The sequence below is a fragment of the Sinocyclocheilus grahami genome, unplaced genomic scaffold, assembly GCF_001515645.1.
Source record: "Sinocyclocheilus grahami isolate Dianchi unplaced genomic scaffold, SAMN03320097.WGS_v1.1 scaffold76.1, whole genome shotgun sequence".
In the NCBI taxonomy this organism is placed as follows: domain Eukaryota; kingdom Metazoa; phylum Chordata; class Actinopteri; order Cypriniformes; family Cyprinidae; genus Sinocyclocheilus; species Sinocyclocheilus grahami.
This window is the reverse complement of record NW_015505255.1, coordinates 1651315-1678928: the sequence shown is the minus strand read 5'-3', so window position 1 is coordinate 1678928 and position 27614 is coordinate 1651315. Positions and strand designations below refer to the sequence as shown.

Genomic DNA, 27614 nt, shown 5'->3' with positions numbered 1-27614 from the left:
TGCTGCTGCAGGCCCATTAAAGAGAGTCTTTACACAGCAAAACAGGAGTTGTCGTAACAATATCATCCAGCAAAAGTGAGATACTAAATAAATGTTGGAATACTCCACATGGCAACAAATAACGAAACAAATGCATCAAACTGAGGGGAAAAGCAAAAAGTCCAGTATAAATGAAGTATGAATAAATCTGTGGTGTAGTGGTCATGTTTTCTGATTTCGACTTAACATGGACGGGAAATAAAGAGTTGTAAGAAATAAGGATGGATAATGTTCATGTGACTAACAGTCACACATGTCTCTTCATTGTACTTTAATATGAGGTTCCATTTGTGCCAAAAATGAACCGACTCTTTTGTGCTTTGTACTAGGCTATGGCAAGCAGTTTTAGCTTAAAATAATCCCAGTGTTACTCGTCGTAATTGGATTTTTACTAGTAACAATTTAATTAGAGAGCTCTCTTATTGTATTTATAACTAGTTAAAATAGATTTAGAGAGCTCTCTAATTGGCATTGTTACTAGTAAGAATTTAATTGTTGAGCTCTCTAATTGAATTGTAACTAGTAAAAATGCAATTACGACCAGTAACGCTTGGAATATAATTTAAGATCAAACGGCTTGCCATACTAGGCTACACATTTGTATTTTATCTGAACAAGTAGGCAAGGACTATAGACAAAAACAAATACAAAGCACAAAGCAGTCGGTTCATTTTTTGGCACAAATGGAACCCCATACTTAAAGTTTATGGAAGGATGTCTAATGAAAAACAACTATAGCAAAAAGGGGGAAAAAACAACAAAAAAACTAACAAAGCATTGTCATATATATATATATATGTTATGCTTAGAATATTAATTTTCGTTTTTCATGTTAAAGAGGAACTGTACGAACTCCTAGATGATTTGTATCCTCCTACCTTCATGATCGAGGAATTTATGTCCCTCGCGAGTTTCCGTAGCGCGATCGGTCTAAATTTGGGTTTTGAGGAAGTGCTCGACCAGCGGGCAAATCACAAAACATCAGCGAAGATCCTACGGTTATTTTAAACAGAACAGCGTACAGCGGTCGGACTGAAAATACACTATGGCATATCAACTCTACAGAAACACGACACTCGGGAACAGTCTACAGGAGAGTCTTGATGAACTTATTCAGGTAAGAGTGTTAAATCAAAGTGAAGTTATCTAGCTTGATTGCTAGCCAGCGCAGATAAATACAGATAACGACTACTGCACATCTATTCATCTACCTTCGGTGGTTTATTATATCATGTCTTAGTGCCAAATCCTATGACTCATCGTGGTTAGTGATGTGTCGGTTTATTAAAGTTAAATGGGTGTTAGCTATCGACAGCTGTGTTTGCAATTGAGCTGCTCTTTATCAGAATAAGTTATGAATTAACTTAGCTGCCCTAGTGAGGGACAAATGAACTGTTTTAGTGTTTCTCAGATGTTTACATTAATTTCTTTTCACATTACCGCAGATTTGGATCATAACAGTCATACCTGTCTGTGTTTCATAATAACAATCATGCAGGCAGATGTACATGCTTATGGCTAATAATATTAACTCTGATTTAAGATGGACTTCCTGAATCAGTCCTCTCAAGACACCAGAAAACCTATTAGTGTTTAATCAAAATAAAAACACAGTGAAGCTTAATAGTGTGTTAAATTATTTGAATTGAATTCATTATCTTAGTAACGGAACACTTTCAACTGTATTTTCTGTCTTTCCGCAGACTCAACAGATCACACCACAATTAGCCCTCCAAGTCCTTTTACAGTTTGATAAAGCTATCAACACAGCGCTGGCCAACCGGGTCCGCAACAGGGTCAATTTTAGGGTAAGTTAATGCTCTACAATAACCTTAAGGTAGAAGTTTAAATGTTGTCTGCATATGCCAGAGATTATGCAGACATAGCTGTGACACACTAAAAATCACTGCTCTTTGTTTTATTCACAGGGGTCTCTGAACACATACAGATTCTGCGATAACGTCTGGACGTTTGTTTTAAATGACGTTGAGTTCCGGGAGGTGACGGATCTGGTCAAGGTGGACAAAGTAAAAATTGTAGCATGTGATGGCAAAAGTAAGACATTTGGTTCACTTTGCTGATGGTCTATATTTTCATACTTATAGTGTTGTGATGCAGTCCTCCTTATTAAACCTTTTCTCTGTTATAGACACTGGGTCTAATGCAGCTGAGTGAAACCAAGGTGGAGAGAGAGTGTGAAAGAGAAGTGAACTGAATTTGCTGGCTGATGGGAAGGATGAAAAGAATTGAAGACGAGGCACACAGCGGTGGGGACTGTGTATATATTATTTATTGCAAGAAACAGTTCTCCAGCCTTCATACATCAACCTGCTCGGTGGAGGACTGACAAACATATGGAGCACACAAGGCCTTGGATGTCACATGAAATTTTTCTTTTTATAAATAAATATATATAATTTTCATAGAAATGCCAATGCTTTTCAGTTTGTTACTATTTAGCTTATTCTCTAATAAACTTGTTTTAAATAGTTTTTGGCTTCTTTTGTTTTGAAGAATTTTATTTTCTTTTTCCCCATGGGCTTTTTCCTTCAGATGAACAGGATAATACAACATACGCACCGCTGAATGTGCACCAGCTGACTGGTCATGTCTTTAAATGTTTTTGCAGAGTTTAATTATTAGCTCTCACCTATAACCTTAAATGTATCAAAACCATCAACTTAAGATGAAGAACTTAAAGTTCGCTCGCAATTCAGTGATTCTGAACATTAAATCAGGCAGGAATGCTATCAGAGGTGTAATCTGAAGAATTAATGCCTTTCTTTATTCCTTTGATTGTGTATCAGTTGCAGGAGCAGAACAAATAGGTGTTGGCTGCATTTTCATTTCGAGCCAAACTATTTAATATTTTATAATCTTGAGTTTGTAACTGATGATGAGGAAAAATTGTTTTGATAACCGATTGTTTTGTGATCCCATCACCTGAACATTGGTACATGAGTGATTATGCTGCGCTCTCCTATTCACAGCTAAGCCCTGCATTTCGATTTCTTAATACTTCCCAAGTCATGACCTAACCATGCGTTTTTTTTATTTAGCATTAGAGCCATTTTTGTTCGACTTTTACCCAGATTTACCTTCAATCACCATTTAATAAATCTCCTGCATTAAAGAGCATCACTCATAGGGCAACTCCATTAAGCCTGATTACACACACACACACACACACACACAGTAGTCAGGGAAGGGGGTCTTTGTGTCAGCGTCATACTATTTGCATCTCACTGTGTCTGGCTGTGGAATGCTGGAGTTGGACATCACTCTGTTCAGCTGTTGGTCATTTTGTGTGCTGGTCACAGAGACTGTAAGCCTGGATGGTGATGGCTGGACTTTAGGATCACATAAAAATGGATAACAGGGGCTTTGGAGGGAAAAAGGTCAAAGAGGGGTCTTTTAAGCATGCATCTATTAAACGCACATCCTCTGGCTCTCAGAAGGTAAGAGACTTAAACAAGCTTTGAATCCCCCCCATCATTCCTACTGCAACTGACTGGGTTATCTTGAGTCAGTGAAGAAACAAGCCTGTATTGAATTATGGTTGGGAGCAGAGCCATCTAAGAAATCTAGAAATGGTTGTGAGCCCCTAGAATCGTTCCCACCTTTCACCTGTCTGGCTATGCCTCCGCTTTGGGATGGCTAATTAACTGAATTGATGTTATCATACTCAATTCATGCTGAATTTGTTTAGGATTGGGAATGTTTGAGGTTTGACTGATTTTTGCAGTTGCATGTTTTGGTTGCATGTTGCAGGCTTGTTGTATAATGTTAACAAAAACTGGGGTCTCTGTTGGTTAACTTTTTATATCGGCAGTGATTTTGTCCATGTGTGTAAACTTATTTGGTGAATGCATTGATTCCAGTCTTGATTTCTGAGTGTTCACTTACACACGTGCACATGTACAAAACCTGTTTTCAGCATTGTCCTCTAATCTCTGATAATGGCCCAGTAAAGAGCACTGGCCTGGGTAGCTTAAAGCCCTGTTCTCTCTAAGTCTCAATCTTATGTGATTAATGCAGAGTTCTGTGAAACGAGTCCAAACACAAGTGGACAAAACACACTTAGTGGGCTTACAATGGACCTGAAATAATTTCAAATCAGCTTGTATTTTCAAGGGAATGGAAAGTGGTATACTGGAGTTCATGAAAATTCAAGGCTGCATTAAAAAATTCAGCAATGTCATGATTCACTTGACCTTCCAACTCTGTAAACTGTCTGTTCCATTCTTGTCTAGGTACAAGCTGACAAACAGCATTTTTCTTTATCAAAGCATGCTTATAATCAGCGTTCACAGCTGGACATGTTCTGTAACAATGTTTGTTAATTCAATGTTCACAAAAAAGGCACTTTTAATCATCCATAATAATGTTAGAATATAATAACTCCCAGAATCACATGATTTGGGGGAATCATAGTGAGTGGATGGGAATGGCTTATCAATTCTGAATAAAGACCCCAAATATCTTTTACAAAATACATTGGAACTGAATCCTGTTGCATTGTAGAATGGTTACTGTATTATCTTTCTTTCTTGTAAACAGTGTGGAAACATTAGTCTTCGTTTCCTATTGGCAGACAGAGTTGATTTGCTCTTTGCTTGATTTGCTTAGATGAGGATTATCTCATCTAGAGTTGAGCTTCTCACAGAGCTCCTTTATGTAGCTGCTCACGGGGTAGACGTGTTAATGTGAGAGCTTTGAGCGACTAAATTGTAATTATGGATCAGTGGGAGCAGATTTTTCTGGTTTACTCTTTCTGTTTAATTTAGTCAGTCTTTATCAGGAAGCTAGGGACACTATTGGCTATGTGGCTATTATATGTATATGAAGGCTTTTTAAGGTATTAGGTCATTTCTACTCCAAAAATATATTTTATTTTTACATTCGTTTTACTCAGTCAACTAAAATATATAATATTTTTTGCCTAATATCATATAAATATTTTTGCAGTTCCCAAAAATATTGTTTGTGCCGTTTCAGAGAGTGGTTTGTGTGAGTGCGCAGCTTCACTTTCCACATGGAAAATTCCACGTGTGTTTTATGACTAAACCCTTTAGGATTTGGGAGAAATGAAGCTCTGAAATGCCCAAATCCAAAGATGTCAAAAGCTGTCAACAGATGTCTAAACACAAATCTCATATGTACTTGGGACAGAGCCAGATTATGTTTCAGCGATACTGCTCTTTGTGAATGAGAGCACTTGTGCTTAATTTGATTTCTGTGGGAGGCTTTTTAATATGGCGCTGCTACAGCAACAGGCAGTTTTATAGAACACCTTTCTGAAAAAGCTAAAAACGCGCCTACTGTCTCCAACATAAATCCTAAATTATTGACAGGTCTTTAGTAAGAAATTGAAGCACCTGTATCTTTCATTTGATTCCTATCCCTCCCAGTTTATCTCAACAAACAGTATTAAGAAGAAGTGTGGAGGGGCTAATGGGAGAGATTAGCATGTTGACCAATGAGCCCCTGGTCTCAGAGTAGGCTTTAGTTTGTGGTGTTCCGGTGGATTGGTCATGAGTTCCAGCAGGATTATCTTCAGTGGTCATGGGACTCTGAGACTGAGGTCCAGCACACGTGGTCCAGACCTCTGCTCCATAAATGAAGACCACAGGCAGTTGAAGGCAGGCTGGAGGAAGACTTCATGACAAGCCTGCCATTATGCAAGCCTTTTGTCTTTCTCTTTATTTTCAAGGGTAAGTGCCTGTCTAGCAAGTCAGTTTGAGCTCAAGAGATAATGTTAAGGATGGTATATACCTCATATATTTATTGGTGGATTATTGTAAGCTAGATCCTAAATCTAGCAGGATTTCTTGCTTTTTTAGGAATTTTCCTTTTTAGTGACATGTTTGGCTTGCTATTGGAGCATTGAAGGTCAGGCGTATTTCTGTAAATACTCTTGTGTTACACAAATAACATTAAGCTGATTGTTTTATATTACTGATTGTCATATATTATTGTCTTAAATACAAGTGCAAGTAAAATTCTTAACAAATATATGAATAGAAAGTAAACAACTGTGACTGTGCATTGACCTAGAAGGGTTCAGTTGTTTTCATAATTTTAATATGTCTAAAATGGTTTCATTTACCCAGAGTGCTTTACGGCTGTTGTGAAATCCCTCAACACACATATTCATACTTGTGCACTGTATATATAGATAACCTATATATAATCACAATTATTCTTACAGTTTGTGCTGTTTTCATTGTTTTCCACATTGTTAGTCAGAAACAATTTGATAAACAGATTTTGCAGAACAGCTTGTTCTTTTTTGTAGCTACTGAGAAATTAAAGTAATGCATTACAAGAGAGATTTAGGAAATGTTTTGACATTCCACTTGAAATGACATTGAATGAGTGAACTAAATTCTCCTGTTTTGTGTCTTGCAGTTTCAGAGGGCATGGATTGAAAGGTCATTTCTAAAAAGGGAGTGCATTCACATATTCCCCAGCAAAGAGCCCAGCAAGTGAGTAACAGTGTTGTTATAATTAACTAAAACTACAACCAAAACTATTACAAATATTTTTTGTTAATTGAAATAAAATACAAACATTAAATGAAAAATAGTATATTTTACAAAATTAGAAATGTTGCATTGGCAGCTTATAGAAACAAAATAAGTCCAAGTTGAAATGCTAAAATTGCTAAATAAAATAAATGAAAGCCAAACAGAATTATTTAAGAAATATTTAAAAAACAAAAAACTAATAAAAATGATAAAAGCACAACAGAATTAGTAAAACTAGGCTAATATGAAAATGGGAACAAAAATTTTTATCTCTGTAATTTGAGAAAAGATCAACTGGATGATTTATTCATTTACAAAGTACTTTTAGACTAACTTATCAATACAATTAATACAATACAACAAAAAACTTAGTGCAACATGATAGTTCTGAATCCATAAACATGCTTGTCCATTCGGCACTCAAGAGAAGTTATATAAACTTGTAGAAATTAATGAGGTAGCTTTTACGGTTAATATTGACTTTTTCCTTTTTGATAACTATTGTAGGTGTTGTTGCGGTCAGCTGGTAAACCAACATGTGGCTATTCTTCTTGGCTCCACCAATAAGAGCGCAGAGGAAGGCCAGGGGGTGCAGACCGAGCCTCCACAAGAGAAATGGTCGGTTGCTAAGCACACACAAGCCACGCCCACTGACGCATACGGCGTCATTGAATTCCAGGGAGGAGGTCATGTCAATAAGGCCATGGTATTTTTCAGAGAGCCATGTGATTCATTTGTTTTTCATTGCACAAAAATGTGCTCAAACACTTTGGAGTCATCCGAAAATTTGTCCTGAACATTTGATCCCCTAAAGTCATATCATTTTCTCTCCTCTCTTCCTTGTTTATCATCAGTATATCCGTGTGTCCTATGATACCAAGCCTGATAACCTTCTGCATCTGATGGTGAAAGACTGGCAGCTGGAGCTGCCCACCCTGCTGATCTCTGTGCATGGAGGCCTGCAGAACTTCGACTTGCAGCCCAAACTCAAGCAAGTGTTTGGAAAGGGTCTGATAAAAGCAGCAGTTACCACTGGGGCCTGGATCTTCACTGGTGGAGTTAGTACAGGTGGGTGTTTGACAACACAGAGAAGTCTAACATGAAAATAAGGTCAGGTCATGGTGTGACCTAACTGTCATCAATTAAATGGTCATCTGTTTCTCTTTTAGATACTGAATCATCTGCTTTCCTGTTGAGCGAGAAACTGCCAATGACTCCATCACATGACACACTAATAATTCCATGTTTATTCCTTCTTGTCACATTACACAGGAGTGATTCGGCATGTGGGAGATGCGCTGAAAGACCACTCCTCCAAATCCCGTGGGAAGGTATGCGCCATCGGAATTGCACCATGGGGTATTGTGGAAAATAAAGAGGATCTGATCGGACGAGACGTAAGCCATTCGTGTCATTGCACAGGAATGCATGTACTGGTGTTTAATCAGCATAAGTGAATGTTTGAGGTTTTTGGGCAATGTATCACCACTGTGTCTGTGTTTTTTCTTTGACCAGGTGACACGACCCTACCAAACCATGTCCAACCCTCTCAGCAAACTTTCTGTGCTTAACAACAGCCATTCCCACTTCATTCTGGCTGACAACGGCACTCACGGAAAGTATGGCGCGGAGGTCCGACTGCGCAGGCAGCTGGAGAAACACATCTCTCTGCAAAAGATCAACACACGTAAGTCAACTTTTAGTAGTTAAGTCAGCTATTTGAAGAAAGTTCAACAATTTGAATGAATCCATCAAGTCAAAAGGGAATAAAACACTGTCAAAACACTGTTGGAGTCCATGAATGTTGGTCTAGTGATGGAATGCCCAGTCTGTGACCTCCTGGATTTCCCTTTGTCATCCTATGCCTGGAGTTCCTGATGAGGCTGGGACAGCAAAGGGAGGTCCAGACGTCATCCCATACTGCAGTCAAAACAACCATCTTAATCATGCTCAAAAGCATCTTTTCATGTCTAATCGCTGCTTATTTTGTGCATATTTGTACATGAGTGTGCTTTATGTTTGTGTTTGTACAGGTCTGGGTCATGGGGTCCCTTTGGTGTGTCTGATTCTTGAAGGAGGGCCGAATGTAATCTCCATTGTGTTGGAGAGTCTGCGTGAGGAACCTCCTGTACCTGTGGTTGTGTGCGACGGCAGCGGCCGAGCATCGGATATCATTTCATTCGCTCACAAGTACTCGGAGGAGGATGGGTGAGGAAAATGTTGATGATGATTCGGTGATTATTAATGAATTTTAAAGGTGCAGTTCTGCAAGTGCTTTTTTTCTAAATTGGTAAATTGACTGCATAACAGGAGAAAAAGTAAGTTTTTACTGATTATTATTATATTATTGTGCTGTTGAAAAAAAAACACATTTGTGACATTAAAGTTCCCTGAACACTGAACCTCTTTGGTCTCATTGTTTCTAAAAGCTCCTTCTCTTGGTCTCCACTACCTTGTTCTGGTGCAGGTTGGTTAATGATAGTGTTAGAGACCAGCTTTTAGTAACCATACAGAAGACATTCAACTACAACCGGAATCAGGCACAGCAGATTTATCTCATGGTGATGGAGTGCATGAAGAAAAGAGAGCTGGTAAGTAAAATAAAGGATGGGATGTCAAGAAAACAGATTAAAGACAACTTTGTTCATGATTTTTGTCATAATATAAAACAAACTGTATTTATGAGCAACATTCTGTTTTATATTGTGTTATATTTCACAGATATGATAATAAACATGACCGTTATCCATTTGGCCTCATTTGCCTTTTTCATATCAGACATTGTTCTTTTTATTTTCTTATTTTTATTTTTTGCTATTTTTTCCTATGTTGTAATTTCTAACCACCCAGCGCACAGTTTTCCATCATATTTCCCTGTCATCCCATTGAGTGCTTTTGTCCTTTATGAAAATATAGACATGAGGTTTAAAATGATTTCCATAACCCGGGGACGCTGAGGCAGGTTCCTCAAAACCATGCGAAGAACACATGATTTACAGTAGCTATGGGAAACTTAGAAAACACATATCAGTAAACATGTTTGTGCATCTTGGCTTTTTCTGGGTAGCAATTTGTGATGTCTCAGATCGTACTTTTTTGAAGTTTAAGATATTAAATTCATCCAAAAAAGCCTTACTGTTGCTGTGAATGTGTTATCTTTAGGAGCCTTGTAAAAAGTTTGCATAATGTAATATATAAATGCATTTTTTAAACACAATGCATTAGTACTCACTGCCCACTCTCATGATCAAATCATTATGATCTCTCTATTGCTCACATATTATCTGACCAGCTAATAATTTATTGTATTTCAACATATATATACAGACAAATACATATTACATTTCTGTCCAACCATTATAATTAAAAACAGCTGTGGAAAAGTGAATAAACAAATACTATAATTATTTATTTCATATTTTTATTTATCGTTAAAGCTGCAGTCCGTAACTTTTTTTTTTGTTCAAAATTTACAAAATGTATATAATAAGCGAGTACACCATGAATCCATTTTCCAAACCGTGTTTTTGGCTTGTCCTGAATCACTACGATACACCTATAAACAGAGCGAAGTAGCTCCAGCTACAATGTTCTTCCGCAAGACGCATGTAGTTCTGTTTATTAACCGCTAGAGCGCCAAAAGTTACGGACTGCAACTTGAAGTACTGTGAATGCATTAAAATGCTAAAAAGTGGCAATAAGGACTTTACAAAAGATTTCTATTTAAAATAAAAAATGCTGGTTTTTTAAAACATCCTGTTTATCAAAAATAAATAAAATCTGAAAAAAAATGTATCAGTTTCCACAAAAATGTTAAGCCGCATAACTGTTTTCAACACTGATGATAATAATAAGAGATTATTATGATTTCTGAAGGATCATATGACTGGAGTAAAAGCCTTCAGCACTGCCATCACAGGAATAAATGCCTTTTCAAAATCCTTTCAAAAAAGATATTACATTGTAGTAATACTTCCCAATATTACTGCTTTTACTGTATTTTTGATCAAATAAATGCAGCCTTGCAACATAAGAAACTTCTTTGAAAAGAAAGAACTTACTGTCCACAAACTTTTGAACAGTAGTGTATGATGTAGTGTATAAAAGAAGTATGTTATTACATGCATTCCACACAGTTTTACGTTTTGTGCTGTAACAGATCACAGTTTTCCGCACGGCCTCAGAGGGTCAGCAGGATATTGAGATGGCCATCTTAACTGCTCTGCTGAAAGGTGAACTCTTGTTCAGACCACACGTCACACAGTATACAATAGGACCTGTTAAAATTGAAATGTAACATTTCTGAAAAGTACATTGTTTGTATCAAAATATAAATATTTCTTTCAAAAATATTTCTTTCTTTCTTTCTATCTTATTCCATTAACAATCTTTGGGTGTGTGTTATTACATGCATTCCACACAGTTTTACGTTTTGTGCTGTAACAGATCACAGTTTTCCGCACGGCCTCAGAGGGTCAGCAGGATATTGAGATGGCCATCTTAACTGCTCTGCTGAAAGGTGAACTCTTGTTCAGACCACACGTCACACAGTATACAATAGGACCTGTTAAAATTGAAATGTAACATTTCTGAAAAGTACATTGTATCAAAATATAAATATTTCTTTCAAAAATATTTCTTTCTTTCTTTCTATCTTATTCCATTAACAATCTTTGGGTGTATCAGGCACAAATGCCTCAGCTCCAGACCAGCTGAGTTTAGCTTTGGCCTGGAACCGTGTGGATATTGCTCGCAGTCAAATCTTCATCCAAGGACAACACTGGCCTGTAGGTGAAGGGTTAATGGAAACATAGCACACAGATTGCCTTGAGACTCAGTATTCATATATGTATATATGTATGTACGCATACATACATCCATACATATAGTATTTGTATTCAGTATTATGAAGTTATTGAATACATATTTACATGTCTATATCATCAGCCTGCTGGGTCCCTGCCCACCTCATCCACGAGCCAGCAGGATAAACCAAAGAGCCCTATCACCACCCGTGCCAGCAAGCGTAAACCTGCCAGGCCCAAGAAGGGCAAAGGTGCCAAATCCAAACCTGAGCCTCCAGAGGAGACAGATCCTAGAAAACTAGAGCTGCTTAACTGGGTAAGGTTCATTCTTTAGTAATATTGTGTTAGTGAGCATTTGCTTTACTCACCACTGAATTAATTAATTATTCCGATTAAAGTAATTCTGTCTATCTATGTGTGTATGTTCTTGTTGGTCAATTCAATTTCATGTGTGTATGTGTGTGTGTGTTGATGTGTAAAATAGGTTAATTCTCTGGAACAGGCCATGATGGACGCACTCGTGCTTGACAGAGTGGATTTTGTGAAGCTCCTTATTGAAAATGGCGTCAACATCCACCATTTCCTGACAATCCCGCGACTGGAAGAGCTCTATAACACAGTTGGCACACAATCATATATTTATGGAATATTAGAGGGTCATGTAGCCACTCTCTGTTTTATCATTTAATGTTTTAATGATACAACCAATAACAAATATGACCCACATATCCAGTTATTAGAGCTTTCATTGCTGTTCACTTCTCTCTTTCCATGCATTATGGTTTGAAAATGTAATTTGTGTGTTTAGTAAAGTCCATTATCATATCATACAATGTAATCTGTTGATGAGGAGAAAGCACTTATCCCACAAACATCTGTGTGTTTTACAGAAGATGAAGCCTAATGGGCTTTTCCCTGAATTGTGTACATGGTTTTATGTTTTTGTTTTTTTTATTCAGAAATTAGGGCCAACCAACACATTGCATTTTGTGGTCAGAGATGTAAAAAAGGTAAAGTTCATTATTAATAATTTGTGCTATGATCTTTCTTGTCTTCGAGATTATCAAAATGAGTTAAAACACACTGTATTTTTCTGTCATTTTATGGCCTATTGTTCTAAATAATAATACTTGAATCTTCTTAGCAGTGTGTGATTGCAGTTGTGTGTTTGGATTTGTGTATGTGTGTTTTGTGTAAGAGCATTGCATAAATAGTTTTATTTCACTCTAGTTTCAGTAGTTTCAGCAGTGAAAGAATAAGTTACTTTATGGTGTTATGAAATGAATGTTTCCAGGGAAACCTACCGCCAGATTACCAAATTACTCTGATTGACATTGGCTTGGTTCTGGAGTACCTCATGGGAGGAGCGTATCGGTGTCATTATACTAGGAAAAGTTTCCGCACACTCTATAATAACCTCTATGGACTGAAGAGAGTGAGTTACCACCATCCCTTACACACGTATTCATGCATATCTGAAAATACAAAGTATTTTTTCCTCTGCAAACACATTATACCAAACACAACTGCTTAGCTTAATAATATCATAGTGGCCAACCAAGACTTTTCCAAGGGATGAAAAACTCCAATATTTAGAGCAGAAATATTTTACAGAAAAATGTCAAACAAAAAAATACTGACTTGTCAATTAATGGGCCAATTAGTTGTTCTTGCTTAGTCTATGGTCCAGCAAAAATATAGATAACCATTAATAGTAACTTGTTTCTCAGCTTCCACACTTTTGAGAAAGTAAAACAGACATAAAATCGATCAACCAGTTATTTACCAATGTGTTATTAAATAATCAAATATGCTCAAACACGTCTGATTCTCTCTCTTTCTGTTCTCTTTTAGCCCAAAGCTTTGAAACTCCTGGGTATGGAGGTAAGCCACTAAAACATAAAAAAGGCAGATTTTTTGTAAGTATTCAGTATTAATAAGCTATGTATACTCTCTCTCACACACACAAAGAAATTTGACTGGTAGCTAAAAACTTGTAGTAGCCTATTTACAGACACAATCACTTCGTTTTGTTTTCGACAGGACGATGACCCAAGACCTAAAGGCAAAAAGAAGATGAAGAAGAAGAAAGAGGAAGAAATCGATATTGACTTTGATGACCCAGAGGTCAGTCGATTCCAGTACCCCTTCCATGAGCTGATGGTGTGGGCTGTTCTCATGAAGCGCCAAAGGATGGCGCTGTTTCTCTGGCAGAGAGGAGAAGAGGCCATGGCCAAAGCTCTGGTGGCATGTAAACTCTATAAAGCGATGGCGCACGAATCCTCACGGAGCGAACTAGTGGACGACATCTCGCAGGATCTGGACAATAATTCCAAGTGAGCAATTATTATATGATATGTCTTTACTATCACTCTTGGTCAATTAATACGTCCTTGCTAAAAAGAAAAAAAAGTAGAGTGACTTTCTTTAAAAACCTTACTGACCCCAAACTTTTGAACGGTAGTTGATTAATTTATGTATTTTATGAACAATTTACTGTATGTGTTTATGTATTAATTTATTTAGGACGGACAAAGCATGATTAGGTTGCATGTGGCTGAATAGAATAGAATAGAACTGTTTTATTAAACTGTCAACACAACAGTGTTACTTCTCATAAAGCCTCTCTCTTCTCCCTCTCATACTCAGGGAATTTGGTCAGTTAGCCTATGAGCTGCTAGATCAGTCTTACAAGCATGATGAACAGGTGGCCATGAAGCTTTTGACGTATGAGCTGAAGAACTGGAGTAACTCCACCTGTCTGAAACTGGCTGTAGCTGCCAAACACAGAGACTTTATAGCCCACACCTGCAGCCAAATGCTGCTCACAGACATGTGGATGGGCTGCCTGCGGGTGGGCAAGAGCAATGGACTCAAGGTCTGCAATACAAAATAAACACACTACATTTATAAGTCACTGACTCTAAATATTATATATCAACATTTTTATCACTTCAAATCATTCACAGGTAATCCTTGGAATCATCTTTCCTCCAACCATTCTTCTCCTAGACTTCCGAACTGGAGATGATCTGTCTTACCAAAACTCCAAAGACAAAGAAGAGCTCAAAGACAAAGAGGATGAAAACAAATCAGGCAAGGTAAAATATGTACATTACATTTCTAAATATATTACAATGAAAAATACTTTTTATTGTAATAATATTTCACAATATTACTGTTTTTCTGTATTTTTGATTAAATAAATCCACTCTTGGTGAGCAAAAGAGACTTCTTTCAACAACAGTAAATTTAAAAAAAAATGTGTACTGACCTAAAACTTTTGAATGGTAGAATACATATTCAACACTGGCTTCTTAATTGTTTATGGACCTTTATGAGGTGAAACTGAGTAAAACTCTCAGGGTGGGTATTTATTTTCAGGATGGCACCATGAGCATGGACGGAGCGTCAAAGAAAGGTGATGAGGAAGATGGTAAAAAGAAACAGAAACGAGTGCCTGTTGGGAAGAAGATATACTATTTCTATAACGCTCCGTTTACCAAGTTCTGGTTCAATACAGTATGTGATTATTTAAAAGCACATCAAAGTCAAAACACACCATTAATTTAAAAAAAATCTGTAAAGTTATGTTATTAAAAAAACAATGATTATGTATCTACTCAGACTGCCTACCTGGTATACCTGATGCTGTATAATTACATTATCTTGGTGAAAATGGAGCGATGGCCTTCACTGCAGGAATGGATCGTCATCTCCTACATCATCACTCTTGGAATAGAGAAAGTTAGACAGGTGAAGTACACAAACAAAAAATGTGTTGCTATATTGTCATATTTATGTGTTTTTTCTTCATTGGACAAATGTGCTTGTGTGTAGATCCTGATGTCAGAGCCAGGAAAGCTGAAACAGAAGATAAACGTATGGCTTGAAGAGTACTGGAACATCACTGACCTGGCTGCCATCACCATGTTCCTCATGGGACTGTTACTGCGATTGCAGAATGAGCCTTACATGGGCTACGGACGCGTCATCTACTGTGTAGACATCATCTTCTGGTACATTCGTGTCCTCGACATTTTTGGAGTTAACAAGTATTTGGGACCATATGTCATGATGATTGGTAAAATGGTGAGAACTAACAGAAAAACTTATATTAATGTCTCAAAAGCTTTTGTTTTCTGTTTTCTGAAGAATTATGATATTTGTATGTGTGTGTGTGTGTGTGTGTGTGCGCAGATGATTGACATGCTGTACTTTGTGGTGATCATGCTGGTGGTTCTCATGAGTTTCGGCGTGGCTCGCCAGGCCATCCTGCACCCGGACGAGGAGCCGACGTGGCGTCTGGCGAGGAATATCTTCTACATGCCCTACTGGATGATCTATGGAGAAGTGTTTGCTGACTCGATAGACCGTAAGACTAGAATTTATAGTAAGATTCTGTTTCCTGATTCATGTGTGGATGATCCGTCTCATCTCCATTCCACCCTCTATGTATCTGTGAACTATACAGAAAGATTAGTGTCTCATCTCCTGATCATGTGACCATTTACACTGCAATGGCATTCGCCCTCTACTGAATCATGTGTGATGGACTGAGTGTGTGACAGTGCCAGTCTTTACCTGCCCTGCTTGTGAGTTTTAGGTCTTTATGTCTTGTAGCTGTTGATTGTTGGCATTTTTCTTTCACTTTTACACTGCTCGCTTGGTTAAATTGTGCCTGTATAATTCTCATTTGTAAGCTGCTAAATTAATAAATGTACATTTAAAAAAGAATAAAAAACAAGGTGAACTAATAGCTGCTACTTTAATTTTAAAATTAAATAAATAAAATACTGTTTTTAATGATAATACAGTCAAAACATATATCATGATTTCAAGTCATAAATAAATTCTTCCAAAAAGCGTAAAAACGTAATACTTTAAATTCATTACCTGTTCCTCCACTGTGGAAGGTCCTTTGTGACTAAAACGTTAGTTTTAAAAGAAAAAGAATAAAAAGAAAATTGCTAGTATCTTGGCATGTAGTCCATTTTGGATACAATGCAAATTAATTTCAAGTACTGAGTATTTACTCTTTTTGGAAGAATTTAATGATAATATACAGGTGCATCTCAATAAATTAGAATGTCATGTAAAAGTTCATTTATTTCAGTAATTCAACTCAAATGTTGTTTGTGCATCTTTTTCTTCCACACTTTTTCTTTCCACTCAACTTTCTGTTAACATGCTTGGATACAGCACTCTGTGAACAGCCCGCTTCTTTGGCAATGAATGTTTGTGGCTTACCCTCCTTGTGAAGGGTGTCAATGATTGTCTTCTGGACAACTGTCTGATCAGCAGTCTTCCCCATGATTGTGTAGCCTAGTGAACCAAACTGAGAGACCATTTTGAAGGCTCAGGAAACCTTTGCAGGTGTTTTGAGTTGATTAGCTGATTGGCATGTCACCATATTCTAATTTGTTGTGATAGTGAATTGGTGGGTTTTTGTTAAATGTGAGCCAAAATCATCACAATTAAAAGAACCAAAGACTTAAACTACTTCAGTCTGTGTGCATTGAATTTATTTAATACACAAGTTTCACAATTTGAGTTGAGTTACTGAAATAAATGAACTTTTCCATGACATTCTAATTTATTGAGATGCACCTGTAGAACATCTAAAAATACATGATGGTAGTTGTACAGAAATATGTGAAAATGCAGTTATGAAAGAAAGCACAACTTATTGTGCAAGCCTACACTACCATTCAAAAGTCTAGGGTTGGTTTTTCTTTTTTTGAGTTTTATATAAGTCTCTTATATTCACCAACGCATTTCTTTGATCAAATACAGTAAAAATGGTACTGTTGTGAAATATTAGTTTAAAATTATTTTTTAAATAGAAGACTTGTGATAATTCTTTTTGCCTTAACTGTCAGTTTTGGTCAATTTAATACATCCTTGATGAATAAAAGTATCTTATCTAGAACTTTGAATGGTATTGTATCTTTCTTCACCTAAAATGTGAAGTGTACAAAAATCTTTAACAATGACTATTGACAGATGAGCTGCAATGCTCAATTTAGATGGCTGGCTGATTGTGAAATGATTAATATTAGTTTACTTCTCCATAATCTTTAACTGTGCTTTTTCTCTTTCTTTTTAAATACTCATAGTCTATGCGATGGAGATTAATCGTGAGTGTAAAATTCTTCCACTAGACCAGGGGTGGCGAACGTCGATCCTGGAGAGCCGCAGCCCTGCAGAGTTTAGCTCCAACCCTAATCAAACACACCTGAACAAGCTAATCAAGGTCTGAAGGGTTACTAGGAAGCTACCGGCAGGTGAGTTTTAATTAGGGTTGGAGCTGAACTCTACAGGGCTGCGGCTCTCCAGGACCGGAGTTCGCCACCCCTGCACTAGACCCACAATTAAATGTAATTATCAAACACTATAGAATGACGTCATGGTTGCATCATAACCTCTGTAATGTATGGCAGCACCCTGTGGTGAAAACATGTATGATGAAGATGGGAAGAAGCTCCCTCCATGTATACCTGGGGCCTGGCTCACACCTGCCATCATGGCCTGTTACTTATTGGTAGCCAACATTCTACTGGTTAACCTGCTTATTGCTGTATTCAAGTGAGTCAAAAAATAAACACAAAATGTAAGCACTGTAATGTAAAGCAATGATGAGCCATAGTACTGGAGCACAGTATTATGTTCTCATAGATTCATTATCAGCAGTACAACACTGAGATAACTCATTGCTTTCACAGTAACACATTCTTTGAAGTGAAATCCATCTCCAACCAAGTATGGAAGTTCCAACGCTACCAGCTCATCATGACTTTTCACGACAGACCAGTGCTTCCTCCTCCCCTCATCATCTTCAGCCACATATACATTGTGTTGAAGCGCCTGTGCTGCCGCTGCAGGAAGAAACAGGAAGGGGAGCTGGATGAGAGAGACCGCGGACTGAGTTATAACTCCTATTATTCATTTTTACTGCTTCAGTGTATCAATCTTATAGCAACCTATTTTAAAGCATATTTTTTTTCTTTTTTCAGAGTTGACTCTGAGTCTTGAGGAACTGAAGAGTCTGTATGAGTTTGAGGAACAGTGTGTGGAGGAGTACTTCAGAGAGAAGGAGGACGAGGCGCAGTCTTCCAATGATGAGCGAATCCGAATTACTTCCCAGAGGTACTGGATGAAAATTAACAACTGCACCTGCAAATGTCATTTCAGGGCTCTACAATAAGGATCTTCTGTTGTGATTCTAAATGACAATTTTTTATAGTAAGCAATGCATTTTTTTGTTTTTGAAATAAGCTGCAAAATATATTTAGAATCTAACTCCATACATTCATAAACAGGTTTTTTTAACTGTTGCATGCGATGTAAAACATTACTGTCTGGTATGTAGTTTTCAACAGAATGTGTTTTTGCACTGCTTTCAAATTGATTCCCTTTGAAGTAAATATGTGGTAAATATGGTTTTCTTTGACCATTGCATCACATCTGCTCTCTTTTGCACCGTCTCATGATGGTGTTCTAAAAATGCAGCGTTGAAGTAATGCCATGAACACACTAGACTTTAAGCATGCCAAATTTCTACGGACACAGCAATGCTCATAATATGACATCACACTCTTGCCGGTTTTTTTTTTTTACATAATTCAACATAATACATTCAAAATGTAAAAATATGCAATCTACTCCACTCCAATTCTGCATATTTATAGTTAGCATAATTGAATTCAGCTAAGAGATCTCACCAACCTTCTATTGATCACACAGCTTGACGTGATACAAAGTTGCAGGTCAAAGTTCACCAAATTTGAACATTGAAAGGCAGCAAAAATTGACACGAGCTTGCGTTTCCTGTATCCTGCATTCGCATGTGCTAGAATGGAAGTAAGTGGAATGAAAACTGTAGTCTGACTACCTTTTAAAATATAGTCGCATCTCGAGTTTTGTTTTCCACTTGGGGTGTTGAAAAACTCGAGCAGTAGAATTGAAAAAATGTCTTACTTGAACTACTTTTAATGATGTTTTATTAACACGGTTCGGGAGGAGCGCGTCAGATACTTAGCCTAATTAACACAGGTGGCGCGAGCTCAAATTAATCAACACCATGGCTTCAACACCATGGCATTCCCGAGCTCAGAGCCCTTCGCCAGACAGCACGCCAGATATGCATTAATTGAATTCAGCTAAGAGATCTCACCAACCTTCTATTGATCACACAGCTTGACGTGATACAAAGTTGCAGGTCAAAGTTCACCAAATTTGAACATTGAAAGGCAGCAAAAATTGACACGAGCTTGCGTTTCCTGTATCCTGCATTCGCATGTGCTAGAATGGAAGTAAGTGGAATGAAAACTGTAGTCTGACTACCTTTTAAAATATAGTCGCATCTCGAGTTTTGTTTTCCACTTGGGGTGTTGAAAAACTCGAGCAGTAGAATTGAAAAAATGTCTTACTTGAACTACTTTTAATGATGTTTTATTAACACGGTTCGGGAGGAGCGCGTCAGATACTTATCCTAATTAACACAGGTGGCGCGAGCTCAAATTAATCAACACCATGGCTTCAACATGGGGGGGTACTCTAGGTTCGGGGCATTCCCGAGCTCAGAGCCCTTCGCCAGACAGCACGCCAGATATGCATTACCATACTTTAGCTAATTATATGCAAGTGTGAACTCGTGAAACTTAAGGGTGCTGTTTTTAGAACGCCATCATGTTTGAGACGCTACAAAATAATGCAGTGGAATGCAGAAATGCGTTCTGTGTGAACAGCCCCTTATGCTTTCAAGACATTCAACAAATCCTCATCTATGTTAGCCAGCTAACATTGTCTTGGTGGCAAATTAGCAGAATTTGGAACCACAATGTAGACTACATCACAGTAAACCAAACAATTAAGTTTAAAAGGCATAAAAAATGGTGCACAGGCTCAGTGAATATAAAAAGTTTAGTGGCAATGCAGCACTGGCCCGAAAAAGCTGCCGACAGTTCTGTCATCTGGTCAGAAATTCTCGCACACTTGCATCCTTATTGTTGAGCCCTACATTTAGAATAATTATTGAGGTTAAAATAAACAACAACCATTTGAAACACTTGTTGTTGCAGAGTCGAGAACATGTCCATGCGCCTAGAGGAGGTGAATGAACGAGAGCACTCCATGAAAGCCTCCCTGCAGACAGTAGACCTGCGCTTGGCTCAGCTAGAGGAGTTCTCCGGCCGCATGATGCACGCGCTGGAGCGGCTGGCTGGCATCGACGGCTGCGAACTGGTCCGTGCTCGATCCGGTAGCTCAATGGCCGTGGACCAATCCAGCCTGCTTCGTCGCGGCAGCATCAACAGCGCCGATGGCTACAGTTTGTACCGCTGGCACCTGGATGCCGAGGACCGCGGTGAGGAGATGTCAGGGGACAGGAAGGGCCACACAGAGAGACGCGGCAGTATTGGCAGCAGTGACCTCCTTCTAAACCCTCATCAAGGTTCTTGCTACGGACCCACGCTGGACGTGGTGCCCCTCCGGCAAAGAACACGCTCCAGCTCCAGTGTGGACATCCTCATCTCTCCTTGCGAGTCACAAGACAGAGTCCAGATCTCTCAATCCCCAAAACTCACCTCCATTCAACACCCTAAAGATCCACAAGCTCTGCTAGAAGCTGGAATAGACATAGCAGTTTCACATCCTCTGGAAAGGGCGCAATCCCTGAGGCAGTACCCAACTGAAGCTCAAATTAACTCACTTTCGTACGAGAACAGATCCCAAAGTGGTACTTTGTACGTCTCGATGGCACAGTCGAGGTTGTGCAGTCCAGGGAATATGTGGGCTTCGGAGCCACACGGCCTACAGGATCAAGCAAGCAGATCGCCAACGTTAGGTCGCTGGCCTCCATGCTTCGATGACAAAGTTCATCCCTCCCCTTTTGGACTTTCACCCAAGACATCTTTAGAGAAATTAATACAGAGAGAAGCCCAAGATGAAGAAGGATCTTCTAAGGAGAGCAAGTGGACAAAAGCCCAACAAGGGGAAAGTGAGGAGAAGAAGAAAGACGAAGATCAGTCAGAGGCGAATAGCGAAAGCACCAAAACAGAGGGAGGAGAAGAGAAAAGAGAGGAGCTGACGGATTCAGATCACTTGTATGTTGCAGAGGACAGGATGTACCCATCACTCAGATCTAAGAGTCTGAACACTAACCCACGAAAGGCGAAGGCTGTAGGGAGCATCCTGGCTAAACCTCGAGCAGCCAGTAGTGTGAAAGACCTGGCTGGGGCCTTTGAAGTGAACACCAATGACTACAGACCCTCCAGAGAGAGGACAGACACACAGACATAGCGCAAGATCATCGCAGTAGTGCTACGTTAAAAAAGTTGATTTTCATTGTTTTCCAGTATGGAACACACTTCTAACACTAGTTATGCTTGTGAATTTTTCCTTCTTCCGTTTTTAAAAAAAATCTCTGTCCACATGAAAACGCAAACGCATGCTATGAAGCACTGTCAAGAGCATGCCAAACCAACAGGTGACGATATAATCTCAACCGTAAAGGCATGTTGGCCAATCAGAAGCCTGAAAAAGTTTCCAGTAGGCGGAGATAACAGTGCAGGCTCCAACGTCACAAGCCAAAAACTCCGGTTTCGCTGTCTACACGATAACACTGCAACCGGAGTTTTTGAAAATCTTCACCCTGGCAGGCGTTTTCAAAAATGTTCGGTTTCAGAGAACTGGTGCTGCGTTTGCGTGTGGACGAACGGCCTAACCGCGTAGAAAAAGTTTTCAAAATAACCGCGTTCGTGTGAACAGGGCCTTAGAAACGGGTTTCAAAGTGCACATTTTTGAAAACGCCACCGTTATCGTTTCCGTGTAAACACCCAAAACGGGAATCTTTGAAAACGGTGATGTCATGCGCGTGCGTAATACGTGTTAGGTATGTAGACATGTGCAGTAAGTGTCGATTTTAAGGCAAGCGCGAACAAACATATACAACAATGGCAGAGTACATGGTACTGTTGTTGCTGCTCAAGAGTTTCTGAAGAAGCTGCTCAACGTTTCTTCAGCAAAGTGTGGATTTACTTCACCAATATTACAACCAACAGCGGAGACGCATCATATACAACATATAATCGTCACTTCCCTACAGGTAGTTTACTAACAAGGTGACAGCGCCAACTATTGGCCTGGCATACGTAATACAGCGTTTTTGGCCGTTTTTGATGTGTAAACGCTAATCGTTTTGAAAATGTTGTCGTGTATACCGTGAAACATTTTTAAAACGCAAGGGGAAAACGTTTCCATTTTTGACTACATCGTTGTCATGTAAACGTAGCCTTAGCTAGCTAGCAGGCATATTTCATACATTTATATTAATGAGGTATGTCATTTTAATGCTAAAACATGGTATGCAAAAAGGGAAATCAGGGACTACCTCTGTGCTGTAGATATTAACGATCCCATTTTTTCAAAGGGAAATTTTATTTCAGTTATGCTGTTTATTACTCAACAACTTCACATATTTCCTAATAATATTATATCAATTATATATTATTTCATATGGCAAAGCATCATAAAGCATAAATCAGGCACTTGTAAATAACTTATAAAAGATATTTTAATCTTTTTTACATGATCAGTTAACTCTGACATTAAACAGCTGAAAGTCCAGTGGTACTGTAAACCCTCACACAAACACACACACGTGCACGCCAAACACACATAGAGAAATGAAATCATTCACACACTGAGGCTGCAGAAGTTCCCGGGTTAGAGCAGAGTGCAGCGGAAGAAGCTTGGCTTCTTGGATCGACTCTCTGTGATTTTCACTGCTCCTCCTCCTCCCGAAGGGTTATTCTCATTCTAAACACAAAGATCCATTCAGCATTAGTGTTAGACATAAACCCACATTTTAAAGTTCTTTTGGACAAAATAAAGACATTTCAATAATATTAACATCATATATTTCTATATTTGAGTCAGTGAGTAGTACTAAGCATTTTCTTAACCACTTTCTGAGATTCAGGATAATAAACATTTTCTACATGATTGTAATATTTCATTCTCACCATTTTTCTGTTTAATCTGGTCATGATGTCTCTAGCAAGAGTGACAAAAGCCTAGCATTGAAGAAAAACATGCCACTAGATTAGATCAGTAAAAAAAATGCAAATCTTGTTCAAATAAATTAATCAATATTAGATAACTAATTCTTTCCAAAAAAAAGACTGATTTTAACAAGAGAATTTCCCCCACCTCTTCAACATTTGTGCTAGATTTTGCACTTGTTTCCAAGAACTTGATTCCATAATCAATAGCTAGCTGTAGCAGAAAAAAGGGAAATGTTTAAATAAACACATCAGCATTTTTACATAATAGCTTGTTCTGGCTTGTTTCTGGACCAAGATTTGCTTCATAAAATAGATTTTCAGTCATTTGAAAAATATATTTTAATGATACATACCTTTTCCCCTCTTTCTTTTGAAACTTGCCTCTTATCATTCATGTCACATTTGTTACCCAATATCATCCGTTCCACATCTGATGATGCATGCTGATAAAACATGAATAAAGAGGGAAAATTAATCTCACTTAAAATTGATGAAGTGAAAACTTCATGCATTAGGTCTGCTTCTCACCTCTTCAATGTTCCTGATCCAGTTCTTGATGTTGTCAAATGATTTCTCATTTGTGATATCGTACACCAGCATAATTCCCTGTGAAAATGACAGAAAAGAAACACATAGATTAGGAAATGTAACCGGTGCAGAAGCATATCTAGCATTATTTGCTCAAGAGAATAAGACCATTACCATTGCTCCTCTATAATATGCAGTGGTGATGGTTCTGAACCTCTCCTGTCCGGCTGTATCCCTTTATGGCAAATAAAAAAAACATTTAAAATATTGTTTGTACTAGTGCTGTCAAACGATTAATCGCATCCAAAATAAAAGTTTTTGTTCACATAATATATGTGTGTGTACTGTGTATATTTATTATGTATATATAAATACACACAAATGCAGTATATATTTTGAAAATATTTACATGTATATATTTATATTTGGGCTGGGCGATATGGCCTAAAAAAAATCCCAGATTTTTTCACAAAAAAATCCGATTTACGATTTAAATCGATTTTTTTCCCCCCTACTTAAAATCAATCTACAGATGACAAAGAAATTGTTCAAAACCAGTTTTAACTTTATTTTGTTTTGATTTTCCCTTCTGGGATATGATCTGGATTTCCCCCTTAGGGTTAAAGTGCAAACAGAAACAACAAACCAAAAAGACAAGATGGCAGGCCCTGCCATTGTAAACAGTGAAAATGCAAACATAACGTAACATAACATAAAATGTAACATAACATTCTTATCATACCGGATACAGTTTGTAAATGTTTGTAAGACTGTAGGTCAGTGGTCTTCACTATTTTTTTCATGAGAGCCGCACTGATAGGGCAAAGTCAATCAGAGAGCCACTTTTACCGCGAAGTATCAAAAGTTACATCTAGTCATAAATAGCATGTCTTTTTATCAATCTGTCATCCCTGATATGTGCAATGCAAAAGGGGCCATCATTCTTTATCATTTACCAGTCAAATTTGTAACTGAGACAAGATGATTAAAAAAAAAGCAGGATTACCTTAATGCTGGAAAGACCTTAAAGGGGTCATATGATGCAATTTAAATTTACATTTTTCCTTTCTCTTTGGAGTGTTACAAGCTCTTGGTGCATAAAGAAGATCTGTAAAGTTGCAAAGACTAAAGTCTCAAATCTAAAGATATTCTTTATAAAAGTTCAAAGTCAGCCACGCCTATCTAAAACGGCTCGTTTAAACACGCTCCCAAATATCTACATCACTATGTGGGAAGATTTGCATAACACCGCCCAAATGTTCACGCAAACAAAGGCGGTGTAACTTTTATTCTCGCTGTAGTATTGTTGTTGCTGCCGCTGCCATGTCGTGAAGGCGCTGTGTGCTTCATTGTGAAAGCGAAACTACTTTGTTTGGCCTTCCAAAAGAGGACGATATCTGCTTCGTCATGCCTAGAGCTGATCCGTGCTGGTTGCTGAGGAAATACTACAACTTTGCCGCTAAAAGTCTGTCTACACTTGTTGACACTACAGTTGCAAATCATCTGAACGTAGTGTCAGTACAGTTCGTCATAAATAGAACGAGGCATCAGTTTAGTTTTTCACAGGTTTTTCACATCTTTGCTTTATACTGTATAATGCAGACTTGTGCTCTCACCAGATCTGAAGCTTGATCTTCTTCCCATCCAGCTCAATTGTTCTGATTTTAAAGTCAATCCCTGCAATAATAATGTTTAGAAATAAGTGATGTGAAACGCTTCATCTCAAAACCTAGTGTTAACACAACAGAAATCAGTCCTATCATGACACAATGTGAAACTGACTCATTTCAGAACACATCACAAATCTTTCCACTTAAAGGGGACTGTTGCATTAGCACTTTTCATGGCGTAACCATGGAGATGGAATGTGTAGAAAGGTCAGAATGGTGTAGCATATGTCTGACCGACTCAATGGCTGCAGTGTTGCAAAAGGCTTTGCACATGCATATAAACCTGTTGCATTCAGTAGCAACAGAACGTGGCCACTGTTTATGGCAATTATGAGAAAACTTGGCAGTGTGTATTAAGGCATTCAATCCTGCCACCAGTGAAAGCTCAGACAGGACATGGGACAGGAAGTGACACAGCAGTATTGTCCATGGCAATAGGGGAAGTCTGTGGCATAACAATGACAAAAGGTCAAGGAACTCTCGCACGGGTTTCGCACAGGAAATGTCGTATTGGACCACAGTAGAGACAGGCTTACCTAAAGCTGTGTCAAAAATATCACAAGTAACTTGGTCAAAAACTATGAGCCTGGTGACCTAGTCCATGTATGTTAGTACAATTTCTTGTGACACGTGTATGCTCTGATTTTGAGGGTTTCATATTCTAGAATAACACTATAGATGTGCTGACTTAAGAAACAGATGCTGCTTCTGTAATAGTGTTAAAATCACAGCGAAAAGGAAGTAGCTACAGATCTTTTGTAGGGTGTAGGACTTTCAATCCATTGGTGGTTGATTGGATTTTGAGATGTGGGCGTAACACTCAAAAAGTGAAGGGAGATGAATGTGAGCTTGCAGGGGCGGGGTTTATGTGGACTAAGTGATTGGACAAGTCCTGCATTTGTCACCAGAGAGATGTCTGTGGTTTTTACCAGAAGGGTCAATTGTGACACTTTGATGAGATCAAAACATGAAAAAAATTAAACATATGCACATACTAATTGTTCAAAATAGGGTCTATAACATGAATTTACAAAACAAAGTTAGCATGAAATACATTTTAATGTCATGCCAACTTTAAAGTGAAAGTGAAAGTAGGAACTGATGTACCATCACAAATGTAACATCACCATGTTGTAAGCAATCAGATGTTGATGAGATAAGCCACCTGTGACAGCACACAAACCCACCTTTTACTCTAACCCAAGTAAAGTGCTCGCTCTGGCCCGCTCGAACTCTTCTTTGGTGGTCAAATGTGAATCTACACGTCTCTTTAACCACAGAAACGAAAGTGCAGTCCAGCCCACAGCACAGCTAATCACAATGCAATCATGCTAGCTTCAAATTACAGATTAAAGTAGTATATCCCAAGTGATCCTGACAATTCATTATGTAAAATCGGGCGTGTCATTTTCAACGCTAATAAAACACATGTCGATGAATAGCTGAGTGAACGGGCTGTCACATCCACGGCCTCTTCCTGTCACTTCAGCAGACAGCCACATGTGTGTGTAAACCTCCACGACACTCTCTAACAGCTTATTTCTCCTCCCGCAGGACCACACAAGAGGCATTGCAGTAGAAACCACAGAGTTGAACTGACCTATAGTGGAGATGAAGGTGGTGTTGAACGCGTCCTCGCTGAATCGAAACAGCAGACACGTCTTGCCCACTCCGCTGTCTCCGATGAGCAGCAGTTTGAACAGATAATCGTACGTTTTCGCCATGTTTTCTGTTTCTGCTGTCTGGCTACCTTGCTTTGGCTCGGTAGCAGAGTAACGGTATTCGGCTAACGATACATACACGCCGCGCTTGTACTTGCTCACAGCTCACAGCTCACAGCTCACAGCCGTTTTAGCTTAAATTGTTCCCAGCCTTACTCGTCGTAATTGCATTTTTACTAGTAACAATTCAATTAGAGAGCTCTACAATTAAATTCTTACTAGTAACAATGTCAGTTAGAGAGCTCTCTAAATC

General features: G+C 38.4%; 3 protein-coding genes across 5 annotated transcripts; 2 read left to right on the top strand and 1 right to left on the bottom strand.

Moving 5' to 3' along the window:
- Positions 1-936: 936 nt before the first annotated feature.
- On the top strand, positions 937-2441 carry gtf2a2 (general transcription factor IIA, 2). Its single transcript, XM_016273261.1, has 4 exons — positions 937-1156; positions 1743-1847; positions 1968-2094; positions 2189-2441. Exons 1-4 carry the CDS (start codon positions 1085-1087, stop codon positions 2212-2214), a joined length of 330 nt encoding a protein of 109 aa, XP_016128747.1. The 5' UTR covers positions 937-1084; the 3' UTR covers positions 2215-2441.
- Positions 2442-3296: 855 nt separating this feature from the next.
- Positions 3297-21810, top strand: LOC107585966 (transient receptor potential cation channel subfamily M member 1-like). Of its 3 annotated transcripts, XM_016273159.1 has the most exons (27): positions 3297-3497; positions 6451-6527; positions 7077-7275; positions 7424-7637; positions 7842-7966; positions 8085-8256; positions 8603-8777; positions 9037-9160; positions 10729-10801; positions 11256-11356; positions 11517-11690; positions 11859-11993; positions 12334-12384; positions 12669-12809; positions 13229-13258; positions 13418-13710; positions 14024-14252; positions 14344-14475; positions 14759-14896; positions 15002-15130; positions 15215-15466; positions 15575-15749; positions 17494-17514; positions 17818-17962; positions 18100-18302; positions 18391-18523; positions 20458-21809. In XM_016273159.1, the coding sequence occupies exons 1-27, from the start codon at positions 3408-3410 to the stop codon at positions 21674-21676; spliced, it is 4950 nt and encodes a 1649-aa protein (XP_016128645.1). In that variant the 5' UTR covers positions 3297-3407; the 3' UTR covers positions 21677-21809. The 3 variants fall into 3 exon arrangements, with proteins under 3 accessions (XP_016128645.1, XP_016128646.1, XP_016128647.1); XM_016273160.1 differs by lacking the exon at positions 17494-17514 and having other exon boundaries at positions 15575-15767; positions 20458-21810; XM_016273161.1 differs by lacking the exon at positions 17494-17514.
- Positions 21811-22992: 1182 nt separating this feature from the next.
- Positions 22993-27505, bottom strand: rab8b (RAB8B, member RAS oncogene family). Its single transcript, XM_016273166.1, has 8 exons — positions 27241-27505; positions 25587-25647; positions 24145-24205; positions 23971-24048; positions 23796-23885; positions 23588-23653; positions 23401-23451; positions 22993-23194 (listed from the first exon to the last, which is right to left on the bottom strand). Exons 1-8 carry the CDS (start codon positions 27362-27364, stop codon positions 23102-23104), a joined length of 624 nt encoding a protein of 207 aa, XP_016128652.1. The 5' UTR covers positions 27365-27505; the 3' UTR covers positions 22993-23101.
- Between the last annotated feature and the right edge of the window lie 109 nt (positions 27506-27614).

Coding starts and splice junctions, on each gene's coding strand:
- gtf2a2 (XM_016273261.1), top strand. CDS start 1,085: ATGGCATATCAACTCTACAGAAACACGACACTCGGGAACAGTCTACAG. Junction 1,848..1,967: donor GCAACAGGGTCAATTTTAGG/GTAAGTTAATGC, acceptor TTTTATTCACAG/GGGTCTCTGAACACATACAG. Junction 2,095..2,188: donor TGTAGCATGTGATGGCAAAA/GTAAGACATTTG, acceptor TCTCTGTTATAG/ACACTGGGTCTAATGCAGCT.
- LOC107585966 (XM_016273159.1), top strand. CDS start 3,408: ATGGATAACAGGGGCTTTGGAGGGAAAAAGGTCAAAGAGGGGTCTTTT. Junction 9,161..10,728: donor GCATGAAGAAAAGAGAGCTG/GTAAGTAAAATA, acceptor GTGCTGTAACAG/ATCACAGTTTTCCGCACGGC. Junction 15,750..17,493: donor GTTTGCTGACTCGATAGACC/GTAAGACTAGAA, acceptor AAATACTCATAG/TCTATGCGATGGAGATTAAT.
- rab8b (XM_016273166.1), bottom strand. CDS start 27,364: ATGGCGAAAACGTACGATTATCTGTTCAAACTGCTGCTCATCGGAGAC. Junction 24,206..25,586: donor AAGATCAAGCTTCAGATCTG/GTGAGAGCACAA, acceptor TTTGCCATAAAG/GGATACAGCCGGACAGGAGA. Junction 23,195..23,400: donor CCAGATTAAACAGAAAAATG/GTGAGAATGAAA, acceptor CTTTGTGTTTAG/AATGAGAATAACCCTTCGGG.